The sequence below is a fragment of the Camelus dromedarius genome, chromosome 9 (genome assembly GCF_036321535.1).
Source record: "Camelus dromedarius isolate mCamDro1 chromosome 9, mCamDro1.pat, whole genome shotgun sequence".
Taxonomy (NCBI): Eukaryota; Metazoa; Chordata; class Mammalia; order Artiodactyla; family Camelidae; genus Camelus; species Camelus dromedarius.
Window position 1 is genome coordinate 23,094,344 of NC_087444.1, and position 27,629 is coordinate 23,121,972.

Here is a 27,629-nt window from a genome sequence, read left to right on the forward strand (position 1 = left end):
GCAGGAAGGGGGGATAAAGGGGGAGCGGGAGATCGCGAATCCTGCCCAGTTACATGAGCACGCCAGCGGGAACAGCCGCTTCTCTGTTTTGGTGTTTCTGCCCAGGGAGGAGAGCCACCGATTCCGAGGCTGACTCCAGCAATGGCCTTTGCAAATCTACGGAAAGTGCTTATCAGTGATAGCCTGGACCCTTGCTGCCGGAAGATACTGCAAGATGGAGGGCTGCAGGTGGTGGAGAAGCAGAACCTGAGCAAAGAGGAGCTGATAGCCGAGCTGCAGGTGAGGCGAGCGGGAGAAAGACGAGGGCTGCGTGCCATCCTCCGCGGACACTGGCTGGCCGCGCTCGGCCCAGCGCGCCCCACCCTCACCCCCCATCCCTGTCCTTGGTGTCAGTCAGTCTTGGGATCTCCTGAGATTGGGGGCTAGGGAGGGCGGGGGAGGGAGGAGATGGAGGCAGAAACAAACGGCGGCAAGCTGCAGGATGCAAACTTTCTGTTGAGTTTGCAACCGCGTGTTTCTCGTTGGCGTGCCTCCTGCCAGCATTGCAAAGTGCAGGCTGCTCCAACTGGTCCTGCAGGCTGCCCGCGGGATGCCAGCGCGGCTTCCCAGCGTCTTTGCGCTCCGTGGCCCCGGCAGCTCCGCGCCGCCTCTCTCTCCATCCCCCACTCCCCGCGCTGGGGCGCCAGGGGACGGGCACTAAAGTGGCTTCACTGCGTAGAGCTCAGGGACCGGCCATCCTTCCCCTCCCAAGCCCTGGCTCCCCTAGCCAAATTCCGCCTTCCCGGGAAAGGGGGTGGGCGCGGAGGTGCCTGGCGAAGCCCCAGCCTGTCTCGTGGCTGCCTGAGAAACTGCAGGGAAGTCGGCTCGACTCGGGCAGCAAACGCCATACCCGCTTTTCGTCTGATGCAAGAGTGCTGAGAGTTTTCACTGCGCCTTGGCCTCCAGGGAGCGCTCCGAAGACGGGGCTGGCGCGGGCGCCCGAGATCCCCGCGCCGGCCTCGCGGCCGTGCTGCCACTGCCGGGGTCCAGGCTTAGTCTGCGCCCGTGGCCTCGGAGGATGGCCTCACCTTTGGCCTCATCGTGGTCAGGAATGACCAGATTGAACTAGAATCCGATCCCAAACAACCTCAGGAAATGTACATTTCTTAGCAGATCTTTCTCAGAAACGTATCTCTGACGGCTGTGTTACATAATTAGTGCAGTCTAATTCCAGTCTTTTCCTACCTTGTTTGTAAGGGCCGTGCGAGGTTTGCTGGCCTCATCCAGGATTGTGACTTTTTTTTTTTTTTTTTTGGTGAACTCTTCCCTCCAGTTCCCGCACCTCTTACTTCTGTACCGCACCCAGTGTCCAGGCGTCTCGGACCCCACCCCCCAACTCCCTCACCCCGCAGTGTGGCCTCCTACCAACCTCAACCAGTCTCAGCGCAGATTCACCCCCTCCACCCTTCTCTGCTCCGAGAGCCCCTTCAGTCAAACCACAGAGGCAACGGCTGTTGCTTGAGCTGTGAGGCAGTCACATGCATGGTCCTCCTGACTGCCTGTGCCCCCTTGTCTGCCCTTGCATCTGCTGCTGTGTTTCTCCATGGACCCCCCTGCCTCCCCTCCCCCATGGTGCTGTATCTGGGTATCCAGCCCCTGTCCTGTACTTAGAGAAGTTTCTGACTGGTTCCTACGTTCAAGAAGCTTGTAGGCCTGGCCAACACACCGGGAGATGACTGACCAGATGACACAGTACTTGAGCATTGAGACCATCCAGCAGCATGGCCTCTGTGGGCTCTGCTGCTGCAAATGGAGAGAAGGAGGTGATCTGCCTGGACATGGGGCGGGGGGAGTCAAGGGCTTAGGACCCAAATCCTTGGAGCTGGATGGGAGGTGGGCACCTCACATCTGTCACTTCCTCTTTTGTGTCAATGGCCTTGCTTTGGGCAATGGCCAGAAGTCAGTGAAGTGGTCTCCAGACCACCTTCTGACCCTCACCTCCACCAGAACACCAAGTTGGAAAGAGTGGCCTGGACTTGGTGCTTTACAGCCATTTTATGGAAACCAAAGTCCTGTACCCCGGGGGTAGGGTGGGGACAGGGAGTGGTCAGTGCAGAATTGAGAAGAATGGGAGGCCTCTGTTGGTGGTGGAGGGGTCCCATGAAGTTGGCAAGTTGGCCAGATGGGTGGTGGGAAGCTGGAGCTGAAACTTGGAGGATGTTTGAAAGGCTCTGAAAACTCCTGGCAGGAGAGGAGGGTGTCTGTTGGCTAATGGCCACTGGGCATCACTGAGCGGTTTAGGAGTGCCTGGGCTTTCTGTCTCTTTTTGTGAGACATTAGATTCAGAGAGCTGGTTTGTCTCCTTGGACCACTGGAGGGTCCTCATATCCATGCTATGTCTTGTTACTCTTTATGGAGTGGAGTCTGGGTTAGTGCCCCCTGCCCTCCTCCATTTAAACCTTTTTCATACTGAAGGGAACTTGAGTACGTTGCCTGAACCAGGCTTGGCCTCTGTTGCCCCTCCTTGGTATTCTGGGCAGGCACAGTTTACTCTCTCTCACTCCATGGTCAGAAAGTACAATTATCCCCCAGAACCACGCTTTTCAGACTTGAAGTAAATCACAGCTTATTAGTGGGTAATGAAGTCAGTTTAATGGGACGTGATTAGCATTGGAAAAAAAAAAGTAAGACATAATCAGAGAACGATGCAGATAGTTAGGCTAAGTATTGGGTCATGAAATTTGTTTCAATTACGTGTGTGGTGGTGGGGTGTGTGTATGCGTGTGTGTGGTTATGTGAGTATAAAATCACAACTTAAATGCGTGTTTCTTACCGTGGGCTGTAGTCAGAAATTTGGAAAACATTGGCTTGGAATAATAAGAGCATCTTGTTTGGAGCTCAACAAACTGTTACTTAGACTGTGTGCCCCTCTTCTATCAGCAGATGTCACATCTTAAATAAACCTAATATGCAGGGACATTTAAATCTTACCACGTCTCAATGACTTTTACACTTTGACCATGACCCACAATAGGAAATTCATTTTTTACATCACAACTCAGCACACACACACGTGTGTGTACACACATACACTAAAGTTTCATGGAAGATTATCCTTACTATATGTGTTAATTCCTAATACTTTCTTCTGTTTCGTTAAATGGCAGTGCTGGTCAGAATCCACTACCTCGCTGGTTATATCCTGCCAGAATCCACTACCTCTACCGGTAATGCATTTTATTTACTGAAGCACATTTATATCTTTTTTTTTTTCAATTGAAGTATAGTCAGTTATCTCTGCATTTTAAGAAAGGAAAAGAAGGAAATACTTTTCCATGCCAGAGTCCACGTTTTGAAAGACTCTTTTAAAATAGCAAGTTTCCAGCTTTTACACTAGGATTTGTTTTGCAAAAGTTAAATAGCCGTCTACCTCATCAGGATCATGCATGTTGTGCCAAACAGTGCCTGCCTGCATTTTCTAAGTAGCTGGGGAAAATGACCTGAAGAGTTTTTTTGATTTAAGTCAGACGCAGGAGCTATGCTAGATCCACCCCCAAGGCCGAGCCTGTCCTCCTTGGGAAAGGAAGCATGTGTGAACTTGAAGAATGTGAACGGGTTTCCACTGCTGAGTTGGCAGAATTTGTCAGGAACAGCTGTAAATCCAACAGCAGCGGCCTGCTGTTTTTCAGCTCTAAGGCAGCTGAGGGACTGGGAGCAGGGAGGACCACTAAGTGTAGAAAATGTCTGTTCCAGCCGGCGCTCGTACACAGATACAGCACCCAGAGAGGGGAGAATGTAGACAGCAGAGTGGGTGCGGTGTTGAGATTCCCACCGCAGGAGTGCCACAGGGGGCCTCGGGATGATGCAGAAGAAAAGTTACAATCACAGCAAACCGCCAGGAGGATGTGGGAGGATTTGCAAAGGGCCACAGTGGGCATGAGTGGAGGAGAGGAGCGGGCAGCATGGAGCCAAGTAGGATGACGTGTGGCCTGAGAAGAGGGTGGTGCCTGGGAGTGCAGGGGTTTTTGGGGATCAGCCAGAGACAGCTTGGCACACAGGCCATCAATAAATGTGTGCTGATTGAATGGATTCATCGATAATGCAACTGAATGAAGAACTGAATGGAACAGGGGTAGTTGAGGATGTAAGGGGTCTTGAAAGCTTGTGAACTCTGGCCACAAGGGATGCCCGGATCAGGTCTGGCCACAGCGTTTGCTGAAGGGGAGTCTGCCAGGGGACAGATGAGCTCTGTGTGCACATCTGTGCTGATCTGACTGCAGGCTCTTCACACTTGGCTTCGCAGAAAGCTGGTTTGAGGGACACACCCTTGAGGGAAAAGAGAGAGACTTGGAGTAAATCTCCATAAGGGAGATCCTTCCACAGAGAGAGGCTGTGCTTGTTAAGGAAAAACTAGTGCTGTTTCTGGGCTTGTCCTCAGAGCCCGCAAGAACAGGGTGGACTCATGGGGAGTCTGTATCCTCCTGTCCACTCAGTGTATCCTCTGGGAAGCAGATTGCCAGATTTGAAGAGAGGGTGGCAGCTTTGGAGAGAGCATTCAATTTCAGAACCACAGACATAAAAGGGCTTGGAGTGCCTGTGAAGGGTCCTCCGTCTAGCTCTGCGGTCTGGCTTAGCCCCCAGCCAGTGAGGATGCCTGAGGCATGCACACTTTCAGAGAAGTAATTCTGGAGCCTCTCTTGAGCACTCATCCCAGTGCTGAGAAGCCCTCCAGATCTAAATAGGCTGCAGCATAAGCTTCATTCCTCTTCTCCCCTCAGTGGAGAGAAAACAGCTTTCTTCTCTCTCTGCAGGTAACTTGTTTAAACTTGTTCCTAGGCTCAGGGCCTGTGTGCAGTAAATACAGTGTGAGCCCTCACCCTGGGAGCCAGATGCCCATGGCCTTTCTCTGTCTCCAGAACCTGTGTGGTGGGGAGGGAAGAGAGAAGGTTCTCATGGGATCCGGCTGGGTGCTCCACTGGGGACAGGCAGCGAGACCTACACTCGCGGGTGTCTGATCAGACCTGGGCGGGACCCCAGGGGCCATTCCTTCCCACACTTTCATGTTACAGAAGGAGACTGGGGGTGGGGTGACATGACTGGCACTGTGACTCCGCTTGTTATTGGCAGACCCCAGACTAGAGCCTGGCCTCCTGGTTCCCAGCTTGCTGCTTGTGCAGTGACACGAGCTGCGGCGTCTCCCACCTGGGACGGCCTGTTCTGGGCAGGCTCTGCATTTGTTCACCTGCTCCATCTCCTGGGGATTCTCATGGGGAGTTTGGCAACAATATCCTTATTTTGTGAAGATGCCACCGGATTCTGATTGGGCCTGAGGAAGACTGTCCTGGGGTCTGGCTTAGCCCAAGTGCAACTGCTCTGTTGAATCCAGAAGGTCTGATTTTTCACACATATATACATTTTTAGTCTAAGACTGCCTGGGTCTCCGAGTAACTATAGACCTGTTTAATTGTTCTCTCCTCTTCCCCTCCCTTCGGTCTCTATTTTAGGAAATGTTTTCCTTTTAACAATTTGTATTTTTCAAAAAAAAAAAATATTGTCACCTCTTAAACATTTTTTTGATTTGTTTAGTGGGGAGATAATTAGGTTTGTTGGTTTGTTTGTTTATCTTTTTAGTTTAATGGAGGTCCTGGGGATTGAACTCAGGACCTCATGCATGCTAAGCATGCACTCTACCACTGAGCTACACGCTCCCCCCTTAACAATTTGTCTTTTATTCACTTCATTCATTCATTCATTCAGCCAACCAATATTTATTGAGTGCCCCCTGCATACCAGGCACGGGGGCTTACAAAGTAGAATCCGATCCCACCCACCCCTTCACTAGCTCCTTGTCAGATGGAGGACGTGATGTCCACTGAGCAGGGCCACGTACCATGCCAGGTGTTGTACCTGTATCTGCCTTGTTTCCTCCTCACACTCTTGAGGAGGCCGAAGCTCAGAGTCATAGCCCGTGAGGGCTGGAGCTTGGATTTGACGCTAGGCCTGACTGATGGCGGAGGCTTTCAGGTGTGTGTGCATGTACAAAGCCTCCTCTCCTTGACTATTTCCAAAGTCAGCCAGCTGGCGGGAGCTCTCATTTGGGCAGAGAGGCTCTCCGAGGTCTCAGAAACCAACTCTGTGGGCCCTGGTGTTTCTTCTTCTGCCTCAGGACTGCGAAGGCCTTATTGTCCGCTCAGCCACCAAGGTGACCTCTGACATCATCGAGGCTGCCGAGAAGCTCCGGGTGGTGGGCAGGGCTGGCACAGGCGTGGACAACGTGGATCTGGAGGCTGCCACAAGGAAGGGCATCCTGGTCATGAAGTAAGTCGGGAAGCTTGGGGTGGGGGTGGGGGTGGGGACTGACTGTCAGGAGGAAGAAAAAACCTGTAGGGAAGGCAAAGCCACGTCAGAGTTAGAAGGGCTCCCAGGAGGACTCCTGCTCCAGGCTGAGGCCAAGCAGGGGGTCAGCGCTCACAGCTGAGTGGTTCCCCGGGTATTGATACTGATGCAACTTCAAAATGCTTCAGAAAGCTGCCCCGCAGGTGCTTGCACATTGCAGCCCGATTGGGGAATCAGGAGAATGCAAGTGAATTTATCCTGGTCCCTGCTTCAGGCCCGCCCTGCCCTCCCGTGTTTCCCTCTGGAGCCAGGTTTCCTTGGCTCTGCTTTGCTGTTATCTCCCTTCTGCAAATGCACAACCTTTGCTAGGAGAAGGACTCTGCATTCTTTCTCTGTCCTCACTTCTCGGCACCCTTCTGGGGCCAGGACCGCAGTTTGTTTTTCAGGCTTCAAGGCCAAGAGGAAAGGGTCCCCTTTAGAGCTGTTTTTGCAGAAACCCAGGGCAAAGGTCACGGCAGCGTGCCAGCACTAGGTGACACTCATTTCTGGCTCCCATCTGGCACGTGGACGGTGTGGCAAGGTTATCTCCAGGTCCACTTCTCTGTCCCCAAGCCTTTTCTCTTCCCTCGGAAGCCTCAGTGTCCTTAAGACCTATAGAATAGGGGTCAACTGACCCCGGTTGTCTGCCTGAGGTCAGTCTCCAACAGAAGAAACGTTAAATGGTAACCCACCCTGGTCACCTCTTGTCCTGGACCCAGAGGCAGTAGCCCCCGACCCCTGCCCCTCTTCCCGTGTCCCATACAGCCTGATCGTTCTCCGTGGGCGACAGGAAGCCAAGTGTGCTTATGGAAAGACAGACTCTGAGAATCCTTTTATCTCGATTTTTAATTTTCTAAGAGCACATTCTCTTTTTCTTTTTTTTTAATGGAGTTACTGAAGATTGGACCCAGGACCTCGTGCATGCTGAGCACGCACTCTACCACTGAGCTCTACCCCTCCGCACTTAATTTTAAAAAAATAGAACCTCTTGACCTTTTTTCTTCTGGTAACCTTCATTTCCAGGGAAGAAAAGACCCAGTAGAAGAAGGAGGGTGAGCACGGCTGTTAATTATTCCAAAAGACAAACAAAAGACTGAGAAAAGAAAAAAAAAAGCTTCATGGATTTTATCTCTATTCTCATTTCTGTAAAATGGGCAGAGTCAGCACTGCCCTGTGGTTTACATGCGAGGAAGCTTTCTCAGTGCAGAGCTGGTTGAGAGATAGAAGGAGAAGTCAAACAGATGGGGATAAAAGCCAGGTCAGGCAACTTGGGAAGGTCTGTGGGCAAGGGGCCGACGTCTGCATTTGTCATGGGCACAGCCTTTGTCAGACTGATGGCACAGAGCAGCAGGGACTGGTGCTTTCTGTTGGCAGGTAGATCCTGAAATAAGAGGAGAGAAAAAGGCTGAGCCACACACCTCTCTCCCAATCGAGAGTGATACTTCTCTGTCTCGGGAGAAGTGAGTAGGTAGAGAGAGGCCAGGCGTGTTTCTCTAACAGAGGTCCCTCCGCAGGACAATATAAAGTCAAAGAGAGGGAGTTTCCTTCCAGCCCTGGGATTAGGGCAGGACTACGTCACAGGACTCAGGTAGTGGCGTGGGCTTGGCGGTTTGCAATAAGCACAGGTAAGCTCACGGAGCAGGAGAGAGCATGGTGTGCACTGGAGGCGATCCACTGGGCCAGGAGTGGGACTCCTGGGTCTGGCCCTCTGATGTCCCCTTTCTTCTTTGATCTTTAGCACCCCCAATGGGAACAGTCTCAGTGCTGCGGAACTCACCTGTGGGATGATCATGTGCCTGGCCAGGTAAGTCCCTGCCTTCTCAGCAGAGTCAGTCTCTGTGGTATGCCAATTATTGTGACTCCCTAAGCAAACTGACCCACGGAAACGTAGAAACACTTCAGCTTGGCGACACGCAGGCTGTTAAGAACCTTCAAGGCCGTCCATGCTCTACTGAGCTGGTTCTGGCACACCAAGGTCAGGTGGCTTCTCAGGTTCCCAGCGCTTACAGATAGGGAAGGGCGGTCACACGGCTGCTGCTTATGACCTTGGAGCAGGCTCCCTGAGAAAGTAAACGTGTGTGTGGTCTTGTCTTTCTCCTTCCTCATTTCCATCCTCCATGCCAGTCACAGCAGGAGGCCCCTGCAAACACTATGCCTTCTCTCACCTCGAAGTCTCTCAGATGCTGTTTCTGAGGCCGGGAGCATCCTTCCCCTTCGTCTCTGTCTAGGTCATTCTCATCTTATTCTTCAAGATTAAGCTCGAGGGTTAACTCAGCCAAGAAACACTCTCTGGATCCCCAGATGGATTCCCTATTCCTGGCCCCCAGGGCTCATCTCTGTCACTGTCCTCACAAATCTGTATGTAGCAGAACGGAACAGAAAGCTGCCCCGGGATCCCTGTGCCTCCCTGTGGATTCATAACACACGAGATCTCAAACGGTCAAATGTCTTGCTCTTCCAGCAGGCATTGTAGGGGTGGGCCTCTTGGGTAGAGGGGACAGCCTAGGGACCAAAGGAGGTGGCATGTAAAGTACAAGAGTCTTGCTGCGTGGGGTGGTGCAGTGACAGGCAGTGGGTCCATGGGATGGACGGGAAGCTGCTCTCCCAGAACATCTGGAGAGGACTTGAGGTCTGATGCCCTGTTGTCACTTGTGCCATTAACTTTGGTGGTGTTTCTCTTTTTTTTTTTTTTTTTTTTTTTGAGGGAGGGAGGGAGGGATCTCAGAGCAGCTTTCTGATTCTCTAACTTTTTTTCTGGAGGTGAAGTTTCCCTCCAGAGTCAGGAGTGATTTTCCTCCTATTCCAGGACCAGCTTTATTTAAAGGCGTAGGTGAAATGGTGGGATTCAAGGGAAGCGCCCTGTCCTCAGCCATCCGTCCATGACCTCAAAAAGTTTCATGAAAATTATGAAATAATCAGCCTATAGGAAGGAATTACCAGTCTCATCACCTACTGTGTGCTGGTTTCATCAGACTGCTTACCTAGCATGGCAGAAGTAGGAGGGAACAGGAGGTAGGACAGTAAAATTAAGAGCATCGGGCAATGTGGGTGGAGAGCGGCCTGCGCGGGCCTCTCGGAGGGGGACTTTGAACAGGCGCACGGGTCCCTGAGGTGCAGGAGAAGCGCCTGACATGGAGAGAGTGGAGAGTTCACCGTTTTGCCGGCTTTACTTTCTCTTACAAGTGAGGCCGGCCACCGTTTAATTCTCAGGAGGTCCCCCTGCCCATGTCATGATCCTCCCCAGACTGACCTGGTGAGGACCCCAAAGTGTTGAAACCTTTGGGGAGGCTCCACGGCCAGCTGGATGGGGCAGCAAGAGGGCGGGTGTGGGCCTGGCTGTGCTCCGTGGTCTAAGCACAGCTCTTAGCACCATGCTGTCCTGCGGGCAGAGGTGAGGAGGCGGGAGCATGGAGAGGGGGCAGGCGGGCTCTGTCTCACTCGGTAAGAGGCGTTTTTCCGTCCGGCTTTGCTGAGGGAGCACTTCCGCAAGGCAAGTCATCGTCCTTAAATACATTCCCGACGTGAGGCCCCTCTGCGGAGGCTAGATGGGCTGGGGCAGTGAGATGGAACTTCCTCCCCATGAACTTGCTACTTCAGCTTTGTTACTTACGCTTACCCATGCGCTCACGGGGCTCTGACCATTGAACAGGTTCCCCGTCAACCTTAGCCTCGGATGCAAGTCTGTGTCTTGGTGATGTGTAAACAGGAAAGAGTGGTTTTTATGTCAGTAGAGCAGGAATGCAGAAACAGTTTTCTTAGAATCTCTCTTTTCTCTCTCTCTCTCTCTCTCTGTCTCAGACACACACACACACACACACACACACACACACACACACATGCACACACCACTGAATTTTGTGGCCAGCAGGAAAGCCTGCATTTGAATACTCGGGAGGCTAACTGGTGGGGGTGTCTTCCTTGACTTTGAATTGACTCCGCTACTTCTAGTTGAGTGATGCTGGGTGAGTGTTTAACCCCCAGTGCCTCCCCCCATGCAGTTGTTCTGAGCATTAAACGAGGTAGCATTTAAACATTGTTTCTTGTCTCTTCCTTTTTCCCTTCCAGAGAAGCTTAGAGGACCATGTCCCACGTGACATGTCATGCCCTCCCACCTCTAACATTGCCCTAACTTCCTTTGTCCCTTCTGGAAAACACATGGAGACTCAGACCTCCTGGCTGACCAATAGGAGGAGATAGGCTGTGTGTGTGTGTGTGTGTGCGTGTGTGTTTTTGGTGGTGGGACAGGAGGTGGTGTAGATGTTAGAAGTGTAGACTGCAGCACTCTCCCATCCTAGTCCAGCCTAACTCTCCTGGGCGGATAAGTAATCGGCTGTCCCTGATACAGGGGAAGATGTCATAGGCTGTGGCTCTGCATGGATTAGGAAAATGAAAATCTTTGACCTTCTGGAGCACTTGACGCCATCAGAGGCCGCCAGTACCCCATCCCATTATTCCTACAAGCCATGGAGGATCACCTATTGCCTTTTACACGCCAAGAGTCACTCAGGTTGATACTCCAGCAGCTGAAATGGAATCAGAACCTCCTCCCAGACTCCTTGCTGGAGACAGAAATCCCAGGGCTCCAAGTTGGGTCTTGCCAAGGGTTTCCCTCTGCTCCACTTCCTTGACCATCCTGGGTGTTTCTGAACCTGAGCCCCCAGACCCAGCCTGAGCTTGGTTCCCTGGGGGAATGACCCTCGGAGGTGGTCACTGTGCAGCCCTCATGTTGGCGCCTCCTTGCTGGGTTGGTGGGGTCTGGGACGGGGCTGCTGAATGTGTCTGTCCTTGCAGGCAGATTCCCCAGGCAATGGCTTCCATGAAGGATGGCAAGTGGGAGCGGAAGAAGGTGAGCAGCCGGCCTTGCCTCACCCCGCCTGGCTGGTGCCTGAAGTTCACGCTGGGTGCTGATTTCAGCTTCTTGGCCTGTTTGGTTGCAGTTCATGGGAACAGAGCTGAATGGAAAGATCCTGGGAATTCTTGGCCTGGGCAGGATTGGGAGAGAGGTGGCCACCCGGATGCAGTCCTTCGGGATGAAGGTGAGAGCTCACCAGACCCTTTGGATGTGGGGCTTCCTGCAGCAGCTTTGGAAGAGAGGCAGCTTTGCTGGAGGGCAGCTCAAGGCTTTGTCCTAAGAGAGGCTGACTCCCCTTCAGAGCCTCCGACTAAATAGGTGGTAATTCAAGGGAGGGAGGGAACATTGGCCTGCAGATCTGGACACCTGAACTCAAAATTTGGGAATACTTGGCGGTCCTTCCGCTCTGGGGTGAGTAACTGCCCTGAGTCCCTGTGGAGCAGAGAGGGGGTGTCTAGTATCTGGCCTGTCCATTCCTCCCCTGCTGTGAGGGCCTCCTTGTTTTGCTGTTTTAGTCTCCTGTGATAATTCAGAAAACAGGAGCAAATTTATTGCCTTATAACAGAGCAATTGGCCATCCATCTTCTAGCTCCCTCATAGCCCAGAGAAGATTGAAAGGGCCTTGCCTACGCACTGTGAGATGATTGTAGAGCCAATGGTCCTGGAAGACCTCATAGGCTCCTCAGAAATCATCCCTGACCCTGCCTCCCACCAGGGTGCCCCCTTTTCCTATTCTGGGAGCTCAGTAGCCCTTCTGGTTGAGGGAAGCTTGTCGTCAATAGCAGTGCCCCCCACCTCTGGGGGGGCACAATCCAGGAGACCTTGCCAAGCTGGGGGGAGGCCATTCAACTAAGAGAGGAAACCCGCAAGGATGCCCAGGTATGAGATGAGGCAGCTGGGAGTGCTGGCGGACCTCTCCAGGTTTTCTGTGGCTGTTCAGGCAGGGATTGTGGGTTCAAACTGCAGCCAGGAAAGCTTTAGTTAAACATTAAAGAAAATAGTTTTGAAAATCAGATCATTGCAGGTCTAGAAGAATTTACATAGAACTGTGATGGCATTTTCCCTTTTCCCCCTACTCCCTCCTTTCTGCAAGACCCTCCCACCTTCAGTGAGTTAGAAGGGACCTTAGAGATTAACCTTTAACTTTATATCAGCCTCTGGGGTTTGCAAGTTTTTGCTGAAGGCTCACGGCAGATGGATGGTGGACCAGAACCCGGCAGGCATCCCACTGTGCCACACTGAACATCTTCTCCCTCCTGCGTCTACTTCCCACCGTATATATTTAAGTCAGCCGGACGTCCTTCCTAAGCCTCAGCCCTGGGAAGGGTGGGCACTACTTTTTCAGGCTCCTGTGAGAGGTGGGTGTGGCCCTGCAGGATCCATTGATCATGGAAATGGGCCAAAGCCATGTCCTCTGTGCTGGGTGGTGAGGTGCCAGGAGCCACAGGGAGCCCTTTCCCCTCCTTCCTCTTTTGTGAGGGATCAAGGTCAAAGGTTCAGCTTGTGGAAAATTTGGATTGTCTAAAAGGAGGGGTCAGTGGGGGTGGGTATAGCTCAGTGGTAGGGTGCATGCTTAGCATGCACGGGGTCCTGGGTTCAATCCCTAGTACTTCCATTAAAAATAAGTAAATGAACCTAATTGTCTCTCCCCCCTCAAAAAAACTTGAAAAAAAAGCAATATAAAATTTAAAAACAATAATAAAAGCAGGGGTCAGGAGTGAAGTAAAACTCAGGGCACATGTGGCCAAACAGATCAGCGTTTCCTTGATGATACAGGGACTGTGGGATGGTCGCCAGGCCCAGCGGCCATTCCACTATGTTCACTCCCCTTCCATGTGGAGCCGCAGCACCCTGGACTCTCCTAGTTCGGAAACACTCATTGTCAAGGACTTGAGACTTTGGCAGTGACTTAACCCAGACGAAAAGCCCCACCTCATTTCCTGGATAATGGAAGCGACTGGGAAGCTTGTCTGTTCCTCTGGCACCACTCAGCTACTCAGCTGCTGCCTGAAGCTGCTTCCGAGGGGCACAGAGGGGTGTAGGACTTGAGCATCAGCAGCGGAAGTGACTGACACCGCTCAGAGATGACTAAAGCCTGCTTGTGAATGCACACCTGTGTCTCTGGGCATAGCACAGAGGACAGAGCTACACACAGAGCTGGCACCAAATGGAATGAGTGGTCCTAGGAGGAAGTGAGGCCCCTGTCACTGCAGATACACACACGAGACTAGGTAACTACTTGGCTAGGATGTGATGAGGGGATGGGAGCATCGGCAGAGAGGTAGAAGCAGGTGCCCTTTAGAGCCCTGACATCTGAGCATCCATCATCCCATTAGGCTACCAGTCTCTTTAGTCTGTGAAACGGTCCTGGCAGTGAGTTCACCGTGTGGTCATAAGAAATGCTGTCAAATTATTAAGGACTGTGTTTGGTACAGTAACTTGGGATAAAAACCTAAAGACATCGAGGGGACCAGCAGGCACTGGGGACACTGAGTAGCTCTGGTCGGCTGGCTTGGACAGGACTATGAAGCGCAGGAAGGTTATCTTTATCACCCCCTCTGTCCTGGCACCTGGGGTCCTTTCCTGTGCCTGATCCGTCACCCAGGCTGTTAGCCACTATTTAGGCTGTCGATGGGTGACCTCTACCTGACCCTGTCCAGGGTATCAGGATTTAAGGGCTGACTCCTGCGTATCACAGGGGTTGTAAGGAGAGACCTTGTACTCATGTGTTGGGGACAGACCGCCCTTTCCCTTCCTTTCTTTGTGACTGCCTGGTCACTCAGGGGAGAGGGAGTTCAGCCAGGTGGCTTCCCAGTACCACTTGACGTGTGTGTGGGGGGATGGATGCATGGGGAGCCCACCTTGGCTGCCCCTCCCAGCAGCACAGGCCTAGGACGAGCCCTGGCGTGCCACCCTGGAGCCGCTGCTGACTCGCCCTGAGCCTCAGATGCCGACATGGGCTTCAGGGTGATTCTGGCAGCCCGCAGCCTGCTGGGTGAATCGTTCAGGTCTTACACTCTATACTGTTCTTTCTTCCTGAAGCCTTTTCTCAATGTTGTTGCTGAAAAATATGGTATAACTCTGGAAGCTCAGCTCCTTCAAGCTGGCACATCCCCTAGAATGTGTGAACAGGCCCCAGCCAGCCAGGAGCTGAGCCTTGCACTTTCTTATCAAGGTTTTCTGTGAGGAGCACACCAGCATCTCTCAGCAGCTTCTCTGCGGCCAGTTTTGTCCTGAATCTAATATTAGCCCAGAGGCATGGATGCTGAACCCAGGGCACCAGTTGTCACTGATTTTTTTCAGGTCCTCTTAATGTTTCCTGAGGCCTGCTGTGTTAGATACTGTGACACAACGGCCCTCAGGGCTCAGTGTTATCATCCCAGCTTTACAGATAACAAACTGAGGCCCAGGAAGGTTATACGATGCTCACGGTAATAGGAGTAGTAAGTGGTGGAGTCCAACTCAGACTGGGCCTCCTGACTTCCAGTCGGGTGCTCTTTGCCCTGCACACTGCACGCTGCCACCACCTCTGTCTTTGTCCTGATCCCCACTAGTTAACCAGTCTCCATGCCGAGTCACTGCTCAGCCATTCTCAGGACAGGCAGCTCCCATCTCAGCCTGGTACCTGGAATCCCTCCTGCCCTAGAGCAGTGATGTTCGAATGCATTCTAGAACCTCAGGTTTTAGATACAGTTAGGTGCCTTAGGGACACAGGGTGCCCGCCCGGCGGGGCAGCAGGTGGTGGGACTCTGGGCCTTCACCTCTGCAGCTGTGACTTGATCTGGTTTTATGTTGGGTTTCTGTTTAAGATCTCCTTGTGTCCGGAGGGAGTCCCAAGGCTAAGCCCAAAAGCTGGGCTCTGGGGCAGAGAGAGGGCGTGACCATTGGCTTCTTTGTTGGAGCCTCTTTACTTTGAAGGCCTCCTTGCCATTCTCCCTCCTCTGTCAGCCAGAGGGCCGGGGGGGCCGGCACGGGCAGCCTCCCAAGGCTGCCTTCTGTGACAGCAGCTCGGAGGTCGCCCCGGAGCACTGCTTGACGAGCGGGGGTTCCTCTGTTGCCCCAGCACCAGGACTCTGCCTGGGGCTGGGACTGGGGTGTGGAATCCCTTTGTGTGTCTCCCCAAGGCTCCTCTTTAGGAATGGATGGTGTGCACCTGGAAGTGCCCCAGCTTCTGTACCTGAGGACATCTGACCTTTGCAGGACACGTTGGGACCCTACTCAGGCATTGACCTCCTGGGCCTGATGCCACCCTTTCTACCCCCTGGCCCCCAACACAGTTTCCTGGTGAAGGAGCCCCAACTAGCTGCACTCAGCTCCTGCCTGCCCTGGGTATCTCTAGTGAAAAGTGAAAGCAGGGGTTTTCTCAGTCTAATTCTTCCCCTGCAGCTGTCTGCAGATGAACAAGGTACTGTCATCTGTGACAGCTGGGAGATGCTTGTCCCCGCCTCTCCCGTCCACTTCCCTTTAGCCCCGGACACCTGCAGCGGGGCCACTGGGCGAGACTCAGCCTGCAGGACCCTTCCTCCCGGCAGCCCCACGCTGCTTCTTGGCTCCTGAGAGCCCAGAGGCAATAGAGTTATGTGAACTCGCTCCACCAGGCTTGGCTGTGTGACCTCTCTGGGTGTCCCCATCCTCTGCCTGCTCATGGGAAAAGAAGTACATCTGGATTAGACATGAATGGGGCCTTTATTCCAGCCAGACTCAGCGCCAGCAGACAAAGAGGACTTGTGAGAACAAGGGCAAGGATCCTCTGCTCCCCGGACATCTCACTCCCCTTATGAAATATAAGTAGGCTACATTTGGGGGAATGGCCACACGGGCCTGTCCTGGGTGTGAGCTCAGGATTCTGGAGGGCCTGGGGAAGGCAGCCCCTTTCCCACAAACCTCCACCAATGGTTGGGGTACAGCACACTTGGCTATTTTTTTTTAAATAGCTTTTTTTTTTTTTTAACTTGAAGTACATTCAGCTACAATATATCCACTTGGCTGTTTTCACCCTGCAAGTCCCATGATGAAAACATGTGCTCCAAGAGTGACACCTCGTTCATAACTGTTTCCTTTTCTAGGAGTGCCGACTTGATACAGCACTCGTCTCTATCATTATTTTCTCACATAACTTATGTTTACCTAATTTCAAAAGAAATTCGTGATCCATGGGGAGAAGTCCAAAGGGCATAGGAAAGCATAAAGGGGAAAGAAATTAATCTCCCCCCGTAGAGATAAGCGCTGTTGAAGTGTTATGCTTTGCGTTCTTCCTGGTTGTTTTTGTTTAATCCTGGGCCAACTCTGAACATTTTCTCAGGGCTGAGGGAGCTTTCTTTCCACAGAACATTGAATTGTTGGAAATCAGAGCAGAGAGTGACTTTGTGCTGAGGAGTGCTCCTTTCCTTAGGGCTGAGGACCCCAGCCTGGAGGGCTCTGACTTGCGCCTTGACACACAGTTGACAGTGACTGAGGCAGGACTCAGGCCCAGGTCTCCTGGGGCAGAACCCACACCTTGGGTCCTGCAGACCTGCCTGGCTCGGTCGGCTGTCCTGCCTTCTTGAGGACCCCGATGCCTTTGAGATTCTCATGGCTCTTAACACCTCTTCCCCTGAGTCAGTGCTCCTGGCGCGGACGGAGCCCATGGAGAGAGCCCCGGCAAGGCCTCCTGGGTGGGCCAGCCAGAAAGAGGTAGGTCTTCGCTGTTGCAAGAGGCAGACGCTTCACACCTGGTTGCACGTTCTTCTCAGCTGCGCGTGCTGCCTTGGCAACCCCCAAAGTACTGCCCTTGCTGAGAGAGGTGTGGCTGGCACAGGACCGCTGCGGATGTAGGAGCCATGCTTCCATGTGTTTCCACCCCTGTTTTCTCAGGTGGGCCTGTGGGCCTCCCCTCCCACCCCTGGTTAGAGGGTACGCACTGGGAGGGCGGGCTCTGGAGCCAGAATTCGAACTTGCGTCCCAGGTCTACCACTTGCTACTAAGTTTGTGAGCTGGGCTAAACCGTTTAACCTCTGCCCGAGTTTCCTCATCTGTAAAATGGAGAAATAACAGTACCTAACCCATCAGGTATGAGACACACAGTAAATGCTAAAGACGTGTTTGCCGTTATCAGCTATGAGTTTCTGTCCCTTCTTCCTTCTCCTGAGCTCTGTCTTCTCCAGCGTTTCCTCTTCCCATCAACCTGCGATGACCTTTGGTGGGTTTCCCGAGGTGGTGAAGTTTACACCGCCGAGCTTCCTGCCCGTCCCCGTCTCCCAGGAGTCAACCTTCCTCCCTTCTCTGCAGTCTCATGGAGGTCCCAGTGCTCTGGGGGCTCAGTTCCTCCCCGGCCAGCCCAGACCAAGCTTCTTTCTGGGTCCTCCCCATCCAGGGTGTCTTGATGTCTCACTTCCTCCTTTTGGTGTCCTTCCCCACCCCAGTCAGACCTGCCTTGTTGAAAGGATCTCTCCTTGAAAGTATCTGTCTTTAGTCATGTATACCTTTGTGTGATTAGTCACCATGTCATGTCTTCTAAGACAAGATGCATTTCAAGGCTTGTTAAAAGAAACTGCAAGAGAGGGGACCACACTCTCCCTGCTGGTCTTCCACCCCCTTGCCCAGTGGCGAGTCCTCGTCTCATTGGTAACCCTGCCCTGCACCACATGCTCTCCTCCCCGACTTCTCCCTCACTCTGTTGAGGTGGCCCGTGCACCTGCCTGTTTCCTGGCCTGTGGGGCCTCTGGCTGCAGCCAGTTTCTCCCTTCCTTTTGCTTCTGCCTTGTGGCTCCCGCACTGCTCCCCCCAGAATTGTCCTCCTTCACGTGGGGTTTCTACTTGCCAAGGGCTTCTAAGCGCCGCTGGTCCAACTGCACACCAGCTGCTTGTGCACCCATTTGAGGTTCAGACCTTGGAGGCGGGCGAACCTCCCTCTGAACTCTGGCCCTGTCCCTCTGGTGTGTAAGCCCCACTTCCTTCAGCTCTAAAGTAGAAAGAATAGTGCCAACCCCCTTGTGTTGTGATGAGAGATAAACTGGGAAAGGCTTAAGAGAGTGCTTGGTCTGTGGGAAACGCTCCATAAACGGTCTCCGTGATTAATAACACCAGGACTAATAATTAACAGTGACACTTACTGCCTCTCTCTCGCCTCTCCAGACTATAGGGTATGACCCCATCATTTCGCCCGAGATCTCGGCCTCCTTCGGTGTGCAGCAGCTGCCCCTGGAGGAGATCTGGCCTCTCTGTGATTTTATCACCGTGCACACACCTCTCTTGCCCTCCACCACAGGTAGGTGTGTCCCTGCTTGTGGGTTGGCCACAGAAGCCACAGACCAGATAAAGGTGGACTGTCAGTCTGGGCCTTCTGCCTACACTGGTGACCAGATAGCGGGGGTTGGGGGGCACACCCAGGTCCTGCGAGCACGGAGCCTGGTGATGCTTTGTTACACGGCCCTGCATCAGACCAGGGAGGGGTGCGCTAGCTAGAAATGCGTGGGATCTGGGTGAGCTGGGTCAACCTTTACGACCAGTGACGCTGTGGATACATCCTGGGGCCACTGCAGGCCTGTCTGGTTCCTGGGCCCATTTGAAGGAAGCACTAATATCTCAAGGACTTTTGGGGTGTTTCTAAACTGAGTCTGGTCCAAATCCGGAACCAGGACTCCTGCCCCAGAGCAGGGAGTGGGTGAGACCAGAGAGGCGGTGGTCCTGCAGGAAGGAGGCCTGTGGGGAAGAGCAGGTGCGGGGAAGGGAGGGCCTCTGGTGGGGATGCGGGAGAGCACGGGGGATCCCATTGCTCCTCCCTCCCTTGCAGGCCTGCTGAACGACAGCACCTTCGCCCGGTGCAAGAAGGGGGTGCGCGTGGTGAACTGTGCTCGGGGAGGGATAGTGGACGAAGGCGCCCTGCTGCGGGCCCTGCGGTCGGGTCACTGTGCTGGCGCCGCGCTGGATGTGTTTACAGAGGTCAGAGCCCGGCCCGTGGTCTTTGGGGGTGGGGAGACGGGAGCGGAGGGGCTTGGGAGGGAAGCCCAGCCTGTATAGAGGCCAGGGGCTCACTGTCTGTGGGTCAGAGGTAATAGGTCAGAGGTAATAGAAATTGTGTCGCCAGGAAGAACACCTATGTGGCCTGAGGAGCCCTTGCAGAGCCTGGTGCAGAGGTGACCCTGCTGTCTTCTGCAAAACTCAGATTTTAAATAGAACCTATCCCTGGCCTCAGGCTCCTAGATGGCTGCCCTGTTGCTAACTCAGGGGAAATCAGAGCAGCACATCAGTTCTGAGGTGGAGGATTTGGGGCGGGAGAGAGGGGTTTAACGTACTGATAGAGGTCTCTGGGGAAATGAATTTCAGTGTCCCTTGTCTTTCCTTTCCCTCCCTGTCTTCCCAGGGAGGGGAAGGAAGCTGAGGATAGTGGTTAGAAGCCTTTCCCCTGGTCCCGGGGGCTGCTCTCCCTAGGTCTCTGCAGGAGTAGAGACACAACCTGTGCTCACCCGCTGCCCCCGTCCTGCCCAGGTGGAGTGATGATGAGTGCATTTCCACTTGAATCCTTTTGGCCTGTCTTAAAAATCCTGCTGCCAGCGTCAGGGGTCCAGGGGAAAGAGCGTGAGCTTTGTTAGGCAGAGGGGGTTTGCTGGTTACCAGTTGGGTGGCCCTGGCAAGACCCTGGCCCTCAGAGCCCCTGGATCACTGTTTGTCCCCTGCTCAGGGCACCGCGTGCATCAGGTTTGTAGTCCTGCTCATCTTTCTCAGCTACGTCGTCAGCTCCTTGGAGGCAGGGGCGCACCCGGTCCTTCTTGTATTGTCATTTCCCACCACAGCCCCTCTCCCCGCTTCCCCCCTGCTCTCTTTGGGCTCCTCATGGCACTTAGTACTCTGTGGTCGGCACTCAGGCCTACGAGGCCAAAATCCAGGGGGAGCCAATGAGTCCTGGGGAGAATGACCAGAAGAGAGGAGGTGTCAGTAACATTTTCAAGCTGTCCAGTGAGCAGAAGGGTGGAAGGGGCACTGGAGGGTAGGGTAGGGGTGCCCAGGTGGGCTGCCTTTCGTGGTGAGAGTCTGGTTGCAACACCTGTGCGGAGTGCCCATGAAGACTGCTGAGAGCTGACAGTAAGTGCTGGGGCGGGGGGTTTGGGTAGGGGACTAGGATGGGGAGGGGAAAAACCAGTGACAACAGCTACCACCAGCTGAAAACCTCTATCACTGCATGATCTCCACAATAGTGTTAGGTAGTAGGTAGTATTAACCCATTTTATAGATTGGGAGACCAAGGCTCAGAGAGATGGAGATTTGCCCAAAGGCACACAGATAGTAAATGGTGGAGCTGAGATTGGTCTAAGACTCTGTCTACTCTGCTGTGGTGGGACCTTCACAAGGAAGCCGGTTATTATTGGGTCCAGCGACCATCCTGACCAAACTTAAGCAGGAGGCGGCCTCCCTCCTGCCCTCCTCCCCTCCACCTCCCTGGGGCGGTCCATGACAGCCCACCCAGAGGTGTCTCTTCCTGGGCAGGAGCCCCCGCGGGACCGGGCCTTGGTGGAGCACGAGAACGTCATCAGCTGCCCACACCTGGGAGCCAGCACCAAGGAGGCGCAGAGCCGGTGCGGGGAGGAGATCGCCGTGCAGTTCGTGGACATGGCAAAGGGGAAATCTCTAGCCGGGGTCGTGAGTATCGCCCTGTAGGGCTGGGCCTGGAGGTTAGAGGGAGGAGCTGGAGAAAGGCTTGTGGTTTCTGGGGCTGATGATGGGGCAGGGCTTGGGGGCAGTGAGTTAGTGCCTGGATTCAGCCCTGGGAGCTGAAGATCAGAGACCCCACCTGAGCCAGCGCTCTGAGGGGTGGGGAGGGGAGCTGCCCGGGATTAGCCTTGATCGTTGAGGCCCTGCCGCGGGGAGCCAGCTTCACCTGTTCCGTTGTAGCTCCGCTGCAGAGACTGCGGCTTTTCCCAGGGCCCTGCCTCTAGAGAAAGGCTTCTTTGTTCTCCATAGGCCTTAGGAGTGAAGGAGCGTGGCTGGCGGGAGGGCGGGATGCCCGTGGTGGTGACAGGTGGGGGATGGCTGTGCGGAAAGCTCCGTAGGGTGCTCTCAGCTTGTGACCCTGAGCACGCTTTTCATCCCCTCTTTCTTAGAGCCCCGGGTAGGGATACGCCCTTCCCTGGCAACCTGCCACATCTCCACCCCGCCCCCCATAGGAGCCCTCCTCGCCAGCTGGCCCCTTACTTTCCCCAAATCAGGCCTTCTCGACTGCTCAGAGTGGGCCCTTCCACGTGTGTGTTTCTCCTCCAAGCCGAACCTGACTTACACTTCAAATCCTGTCCATTTTGTTTGGTCTTCAGATGATCCCTGAGGTCCAGTGGGTACCAGATACTGTCTTAGCCCTTTGGGGATACAGAGATGGACGAGGAAGGCATAGCTCGCCACCCACCCCTTCGCGAAGACTTGCTTGGCCTTTCCAGCTCCATCCCAACCCTTTTGCAACAAACCACATTCTCTCTTGTTATTAAGGTTTCATGAGTTTATATCTTAGCCCTTATTCTAAATTCTAAGTTTTCAGAGGACAACTCTACCTACCCCCAAACAAAAAACAAACCCAGATATAAGCTGCTCTGTGGCTCATGTGGCTCTGCCTGGGGCATTTAACCTACAACGAATGAGGGTAGGGGCAGGGGCTGGGGGGTGGTCCCTGACCTTCCTGACTCAGCACAGGGATTTTGACTGTGGAGAACAGAACTGTGGCAGGAGAGTCGTAGGATGCTTTGTCCAGCCCTGCCAGCCCTGATTGAGAGCCCTGCTCTCCAGGCCACCCTGGCCTCTGCATCCTGAGAAAGTAAGGGAGCCCGCTGCTGTCCTATGGGGCCGGCCGCCCCAGGTGCAACTGGCAGGCCCGGAGAGCCTGGGGATGACCACAGCACGACAGTCCACCAAGAAGCGTGGTCCGTCCGTGGCTGCGCCCTCTCCTCTCTGTGCTGAGTCTGTGGGCTCCTCGGGACAGGATACTTTCTTGCTCCCTCTGCGTGCCATGGGCTGCCTCCCTGGTGAGGCTGCAGGGACCCAGGTGAGGTTTGGGCTGTCACCATTGCCACCTGGTCTGGGCTGTTCTCTTCCCTTCTCTCTTTCTTAAGAGGTCATATCTCTTGGTCATATAGCTAAATTTGGCCAGTTGACCTCTCCAACCACAGAGGTGGGTAGGGTAGAGTAGGCATTTGGAAAGAAAGACATGTTTGTCACATAGGAAATCTGTCCCTCATTCTTTACTGGGTCCTCTCCAGTTTAGTTCTGCTGTAACCTTAGGCGCAGACTAACATGTGGTCAGGTTGGTGCCCAAAGGCATCTGCTCTGCCTGGAGCCTCCTGCTCACCTAGAGAAGACGACTTTTACTCAGCAGACCTTCGGCAAGCGCCGCCCTGGGGTGGGGCGCTGGGGCCCTGACAGAGGACAAACCAGGTGTGATGCCTGCCTTTGGGGCTGCTCAGCTGAGCACTTTCCCTCTGCCTGCTGCAGGCTCTCGCCTCCCAAGCTGTTGCCTGGTGCTTCTGCTCTCCTTCCCGCAGCTCTGGGACTCATTGCCCCCCCTTTCTGGGCCCCCCAGAGAGGATCGAGGGAGCCCCTTACACAGAAGGGTCTGCTGGGGAGTCCCGCTGCCTCTGTCCTTTCCAACATCACAACTCTTCTTGAATTCTCTGCCAGTTGTAGCTTTATGCAAACGGGAAGAGAAGTGTCCACGTTCTCTTTTCATGACATCTGATCACTGCTTGTTTGATTTGCCTCCAACCCCAGGTTTCTAATTAAATCCTTCTTAGATGGTTTTATTTATGAGTTGCCTCAATAAAAGTGGCCAAATACATAACACAGCCAGAACGTCTTGAGCCACAAGATGGAATGGACATTTTGACCAGAACAAGCTGGCTTTGGTATCAAGCCCCTGGCAAGGGTCTGGCCGGCCAGCTCCTAGACTCACAACGTTAAACGATTGTGTGGCTTCTGCCTCCGTCAGCTGCCCAGCACGTCTTGCGGGGGTGGGGGGTGGGGGGTGGGAGTTCACAGGGGTCAACATTTGAAGAGTGATAGTATCGTCAAAAGTCTACGAATCCACCCTTATAAACTGGTATTTGCGCAAAGTGTTCTGTGACAATGTAAAAACCACATTAAAAAAATCAAGATAGAAAGTAAAAATGAAAGCAAATTAGGAATGCCGTCCCAGAGACGCCCACCACTCTACGTCCTAGTGGTCCGTGACTCCCTGTATGTTTTATGTCAAAGACCCACCTTCCTTCCCCAGCACAGGAAAAGCGAGTCTCCCCAGGCTGGCACAGGTCCAGAGGAGAGGGAGATGTCCCTCTCCCCCTTCCCCGCTCCCCTTCCCGCAGTTTGCAGTGGTCTTGGCCTTTTTTGTGCCCTTTTCTGGCTCCTCAGGTGTCCCCAGCTATAGGAACAAGCTGTCGTCTTGTTGGTGGCTGATAGAGGTTGTCCCTCCCCACCCCCCAGCACCCAAAGCCAGGGTGACCCTGTGCCTTCTGCTCTCCACGTGGAGCTGGGTCCTGGCAGGAAGACCTTGTTTGGGTGCCAAGTCAGGCAGGTGTGCCCTGTCGCCACTTCCTGATCTCAGCCCTAGGCCCCTTTCTCCGCAGGTAAATGCCCAGGCCCTTACCGGTGCGTTCTCTCCACACACCAAGCCTTGGATTGGTTTGGCAGAAGCTCTGGGGGCACTGATGCAAGCCTGGGCTGGGTCCCCCAAAGGGACCATCCAGGTGACAACACAGGGTGAGCCGGGGACTCTGCAGGGGGAGGGGGAAGCGGGGCGTGTCTACCGCAGGTCACAGACCAGTGGGGGGCTCGGAGGTGACCCAGGTCTTCTGACTCCATGTCTCACGTTCCGTCTGAGTGTGGCTGTCCTGCTATCGAGGGGGAACAGAGGGGAAGGGGTACAAAACCTCATTGGAAAATATACTGAATTGTCATAAGTCATGTTTATGCAGTATTTTTAAGATGTGCACGTTTGGAGTGCAAGAGGGACCTCCACAGCATTTGGAGTTTCGCTTGAGAGGCAGTAGGTTTGGTGGAGGGAGTCCGGGTGAAGTGGCAGAACCTTTTCTGGTTTTGAGCGGGTTGCTTACCTGCTGTGTGGCTCTCCCTTCTCTGAGCCTTGGGCTCTGCATGTGGGACGTGAGCGTCAGGGCGGGTGTGCCAGACAAGCAGGCGGTGGGGATGCTTTGTGCTCCGTGACATACTGAGGTGGGCTCTCGGGCAAGCTGACGTCCTCGGGGGTGGGGGTGGGGCATCTGCTCAGCAGGGGAGCGGGGCCAGGACAGCGCCCCCTGTCTGCCCCTCCGCAGGTTCTGGCTGTCTTTGCAGGGTCCGGCCCTGTGCAGGTGTGGTTGAGAGAGCAGGGAGGACTCTGGTCCCCTTCACCCTGCTGAGTGAGGCTTGTCCTCTCCACTGACGGCTGGGGAGAGATTGGGGTGCTGGTGGGCAGACCCAGCGCTGGGCAGGGGCAGAGCCAGGCGTCCCCACTGGCCTGAGTGCCCAGGCCCCAAGGAGGTGAGGCAGACAGGGGCGGCAGGTTCTCTACATGTCCTTTTCTTCTTCTATTTCCCGAGGCTGGCAAGGGGGTGAGTGCCAGCAGGGGTGAGGGCAGGACCTTTTTCACGTCCCCTTGGGGAATGGCAGGCAGGACAGGGTGGCCAGGCCAGGGGCAAGTGTGCAGGGGCCGTGGAGGCGGGCTGTTTTGGAGGGGCATTTCTTAGACTGGTGTAGAGTGTCCCGGGGGGCCTGGCCTGAACCCCGTGTGTCTCCCACCACTGGCTCTCCATCCTCCAGAGAAAGGCAGAACTGCGCCCCCCAGAATGGGGTTAGGGTCCCCCAGGGCGGTGAGGACTCGGAACCTGGTGCCAGTGGTCTGCTGCCCCCTCCCGTGTTGTTTGACACATGGCGACTTACGGTGGCTTCTCTCCGTCTCCAGGAATGTCCCTGAAGAACTCTGGGAACTGCCTGAGCCCCGCCGTCATTGTTGGCCTCCTGAAGAAGGCGTCCCATCAGGCAGATGTGAACTTGGTGAACGCCACGCTGCTGGTGAAAGAGGCTGGCCTTGAGGTGTGCACCCCACCTGCCTCTCCCCTACTCCTGCCCCGCTCAGCCCGGCCTTGCTCCCCTGCATTTTCAGAGCACCTGACAGCTCCGCTCATTGAGTGGGAGCCCTGGGTGTGTGACAGTGTCTACCTGTGAGGGTGGCGAGACTTTCGTCATCTGCAAAGTTGGAGGTACCGTCAGCCTCTGCACTTTGCTGCGAGTGAACTGATGCTCGTGAAATGCTTTGTGTATGAGCGCTGTGTGCGCAGGAAGGGTGGCAGGACCCCCACATCCCAGCTGAGGAAATTTAGGTGCCAGGCTGGGAGCTGAAAATGAGCCCAGCGGGCTCGGCCTCTGACTCTCTATCCAGGGCTCCTATTACCACAGCACCTGGTTGCCTGCTTAGCGTGCAAACTCTGGCTGCTTGCAACACACCCTCTTAGCCTCTGCTGCCCCTCTTGGCTTCCCTTCGGTGTCTTCCCTCTGGTCCCTTTTTTAGATCAAAGTCTGTGTTTCTCAGCCAGTGGGAGCTGGCAGAAGCAATGGGCAGGAGAGCTCCCAGGCCCCCTTCTTCTCCCCGCCCTGCACTCCTACAGGCCACTGATTCTGGGCAGGAGACAGTCAGAGCAGGAGGGACCAGGCTGGATCGGCCTCCAGTGGCAGGTCTGCTAATCCTAGCCCTTCTCACAGCCCTGCTCCCTCCCTCCCTCTTCATCCTCCCCAGTTTCCCTTCTCCTCTCCAAGTCTTTACCTGTAGCTGGTAGATCTCTCTTTGCCCTCCCTTTAGGGAGGTCACTGACTGTCGCAGGAAGCTCACACTTGGGGGCATAAGGCTTACCCATTTGCTCTTTCCCCCAGCCCTGAATTGCTGAGCGTGTCAGCCAGGCTGAAGCCCCACAAATTGGCGATTAGGCCGAAGGAAGGTGGGCATAACCTCGACTCCTTGCCGTCTGTCTACAGGTGACCACCTCCCACAACCCTGCTGCACCCGGGGAGCAGGACTCCGGGGAATGCCTCCTGACCGTGGCGCTGGCAGGTGCCCCCTACCAGGCTGTGGGCTTGGTCCAGGGCACCACACCTGTGCTGCGGGCGCTTAATGGAGCCGTCTTCAGACCAGAGGTGCCTCTCCACCAGGGCCTGCCCCTGCTTGTGTTCCGGGCTCAGCCCTCCAGCCCTGCGATGCTGCCGACCGTGATTGGTGAGGGAGCCTGGAGGGCTGGCGAGTGCACCCGAGGCAGAGGCGGGCATGTGTGTGTGTACGTGCGCGTGCGTGTGTGTGTGTGTGGCTCTGTCCTGGGACTGGGCTCCCTGGACTTTGCTTCCTTCTGCCCCTCTCCACGCCTGCGGGCATCTCTGGATCTGCAGCATACAGAGGGTCTGTCACGCCAATTTCCAGGACATCTGGGGAGTGGGTACGGAGCTCAGAGGGAAAGTGCCTTATCTAAGGTTGCAAAGCAGGGCGGCAGGGTTCGGGCCCCGTGCCCCTGTGATGAGCCAGGTGCTCACCACGTTAAGTGCACAGTTTAGATCTGTCTGTGGAGCTGCATCCCAGGAACTCGGAGCCCTTGAGAGGAGCCCCTGACTGCAGGCTGGGTGGCCAGCCCGATCCAGCAAAGCCTGTCAGGGCATCCCTGCCAGCAGTTGTGGGGATCTTGCACCCGCCCCAGTTCCCTGGCGCCTGGGCTGCTGGGGGTTCTGGAGCATGTCCAAGTTTGGCAGAGAGGATATCCACAGATCTCAAAGGGCCTAATTTCACTGTCCTTGCCAGCTGCCCAGAGGAACTTTCCCCTGCTTTTCTCCCTTGTTGATGATTTGGATAAAACTAGCAGCCAGCAAGCCTGCATTGCTGTAGCTCTCTGTGGCTGCTCTTCCTTCCCCTGCTCTGCCTGATGGTCAGGGTGTTCCTGAAGCCTCTGGAACAGCGAGGGAAGCTGAGCAGAGCCTTCTGTCCCCTCTCTGTCTCAGCTCTTTGATTCTGAGACCATCACCCCCATTGCAATGTTGATCTCAGGAATCCAAGTCTTGCTAGCTAGCTCCCAGCCTCTTGCTTCTCCTTCCCCCACACCCCTTGCCAACCAGGGGTTTCTTCTACTTCCAGGCCTCCTGACAGAGGCAGGAGTGCAGTTGCTGTCCTACCAGACCTCAGGGGTGTCAGACGGGGAGACCTGGCATGTCATGGGCATCTCCTCCTTGCTGCCCAGCTTGGAGCCCTGGAAGCAGCACGTGACCGAGGCTTTCCAGTTCCACTTCTGACCTTGGACTCACCCGTCCCAGCCTAGCGAGATTTCCTGAAGAAACATGCCCTCTGGGAGAGGAGATCTGTGTTCATGGGGCTGACACTGCTTAGGCTCCTGCCCTTGTCTGACCTCCGTGGTACAGCAATAACCACTTAATAAAGAGCCTACCCGTA

At 54.6% G+C, this 27,629-nt stretch overlaps 1 protein-coding gene across 1 annotated transcript; it reads left to right on the forward strand.

Annotated features, from left to right (window-relative positions):
• PHGDH (phosphoglycerate dehydrogenase) lies at positions 1–27,629 on the forward strand. The gene is made up of 12 exons (XM_031457915.2): positions 1–279; positions 6,146–6,297; positions 8,093–8,158; positions 11,146–11,200; positions 11,292–11,390; positions 18,320–18,452; positions 18,978–19,126; positions 20,669–20,821; positions 23,782–23,914; positions 25,113–25,243; positions 26,180–26,417; positions 27,318–27,629. The coding sequence occupies exons 1-12, from the start codon at positions 142–144 to the stop codon at positions 27,470–27,472; spliced, it is 1,602 nt and encodes a 533-aa protein (XP_031313775.2). The 5' UTR covers positions 1–141; the 3' UTR covers positions 27,473–27,629.

What these genes read in the sequence shown, in the direction of transcription:
- PHGDH (XM_031457915.2), top strand. Translation starts at nt 142, where the DNA reads ATGGCCTTTGCAAATCTACGGAAAGTGCTTATCAGTGATAGCCTGGAC. An exon ending in CATCCAGGTGACAACACAGG is followed by an intron (nt 23,915 to 25,112) that starts GTGAGCCGGGGA and finishes CTCCGTCTCCAG; the next exon opens with GAATGTCCCTGAAGAACTCT. An exon ending in GATGCTGCCGACCGTGATTG is followed by an intron (nt 26,418 to 27,317) that starts GTGAGGGAGCCT and finishes TTCTACTTCCAG; the next exon opens with GCCTCCTGACAGAGGCAGGA.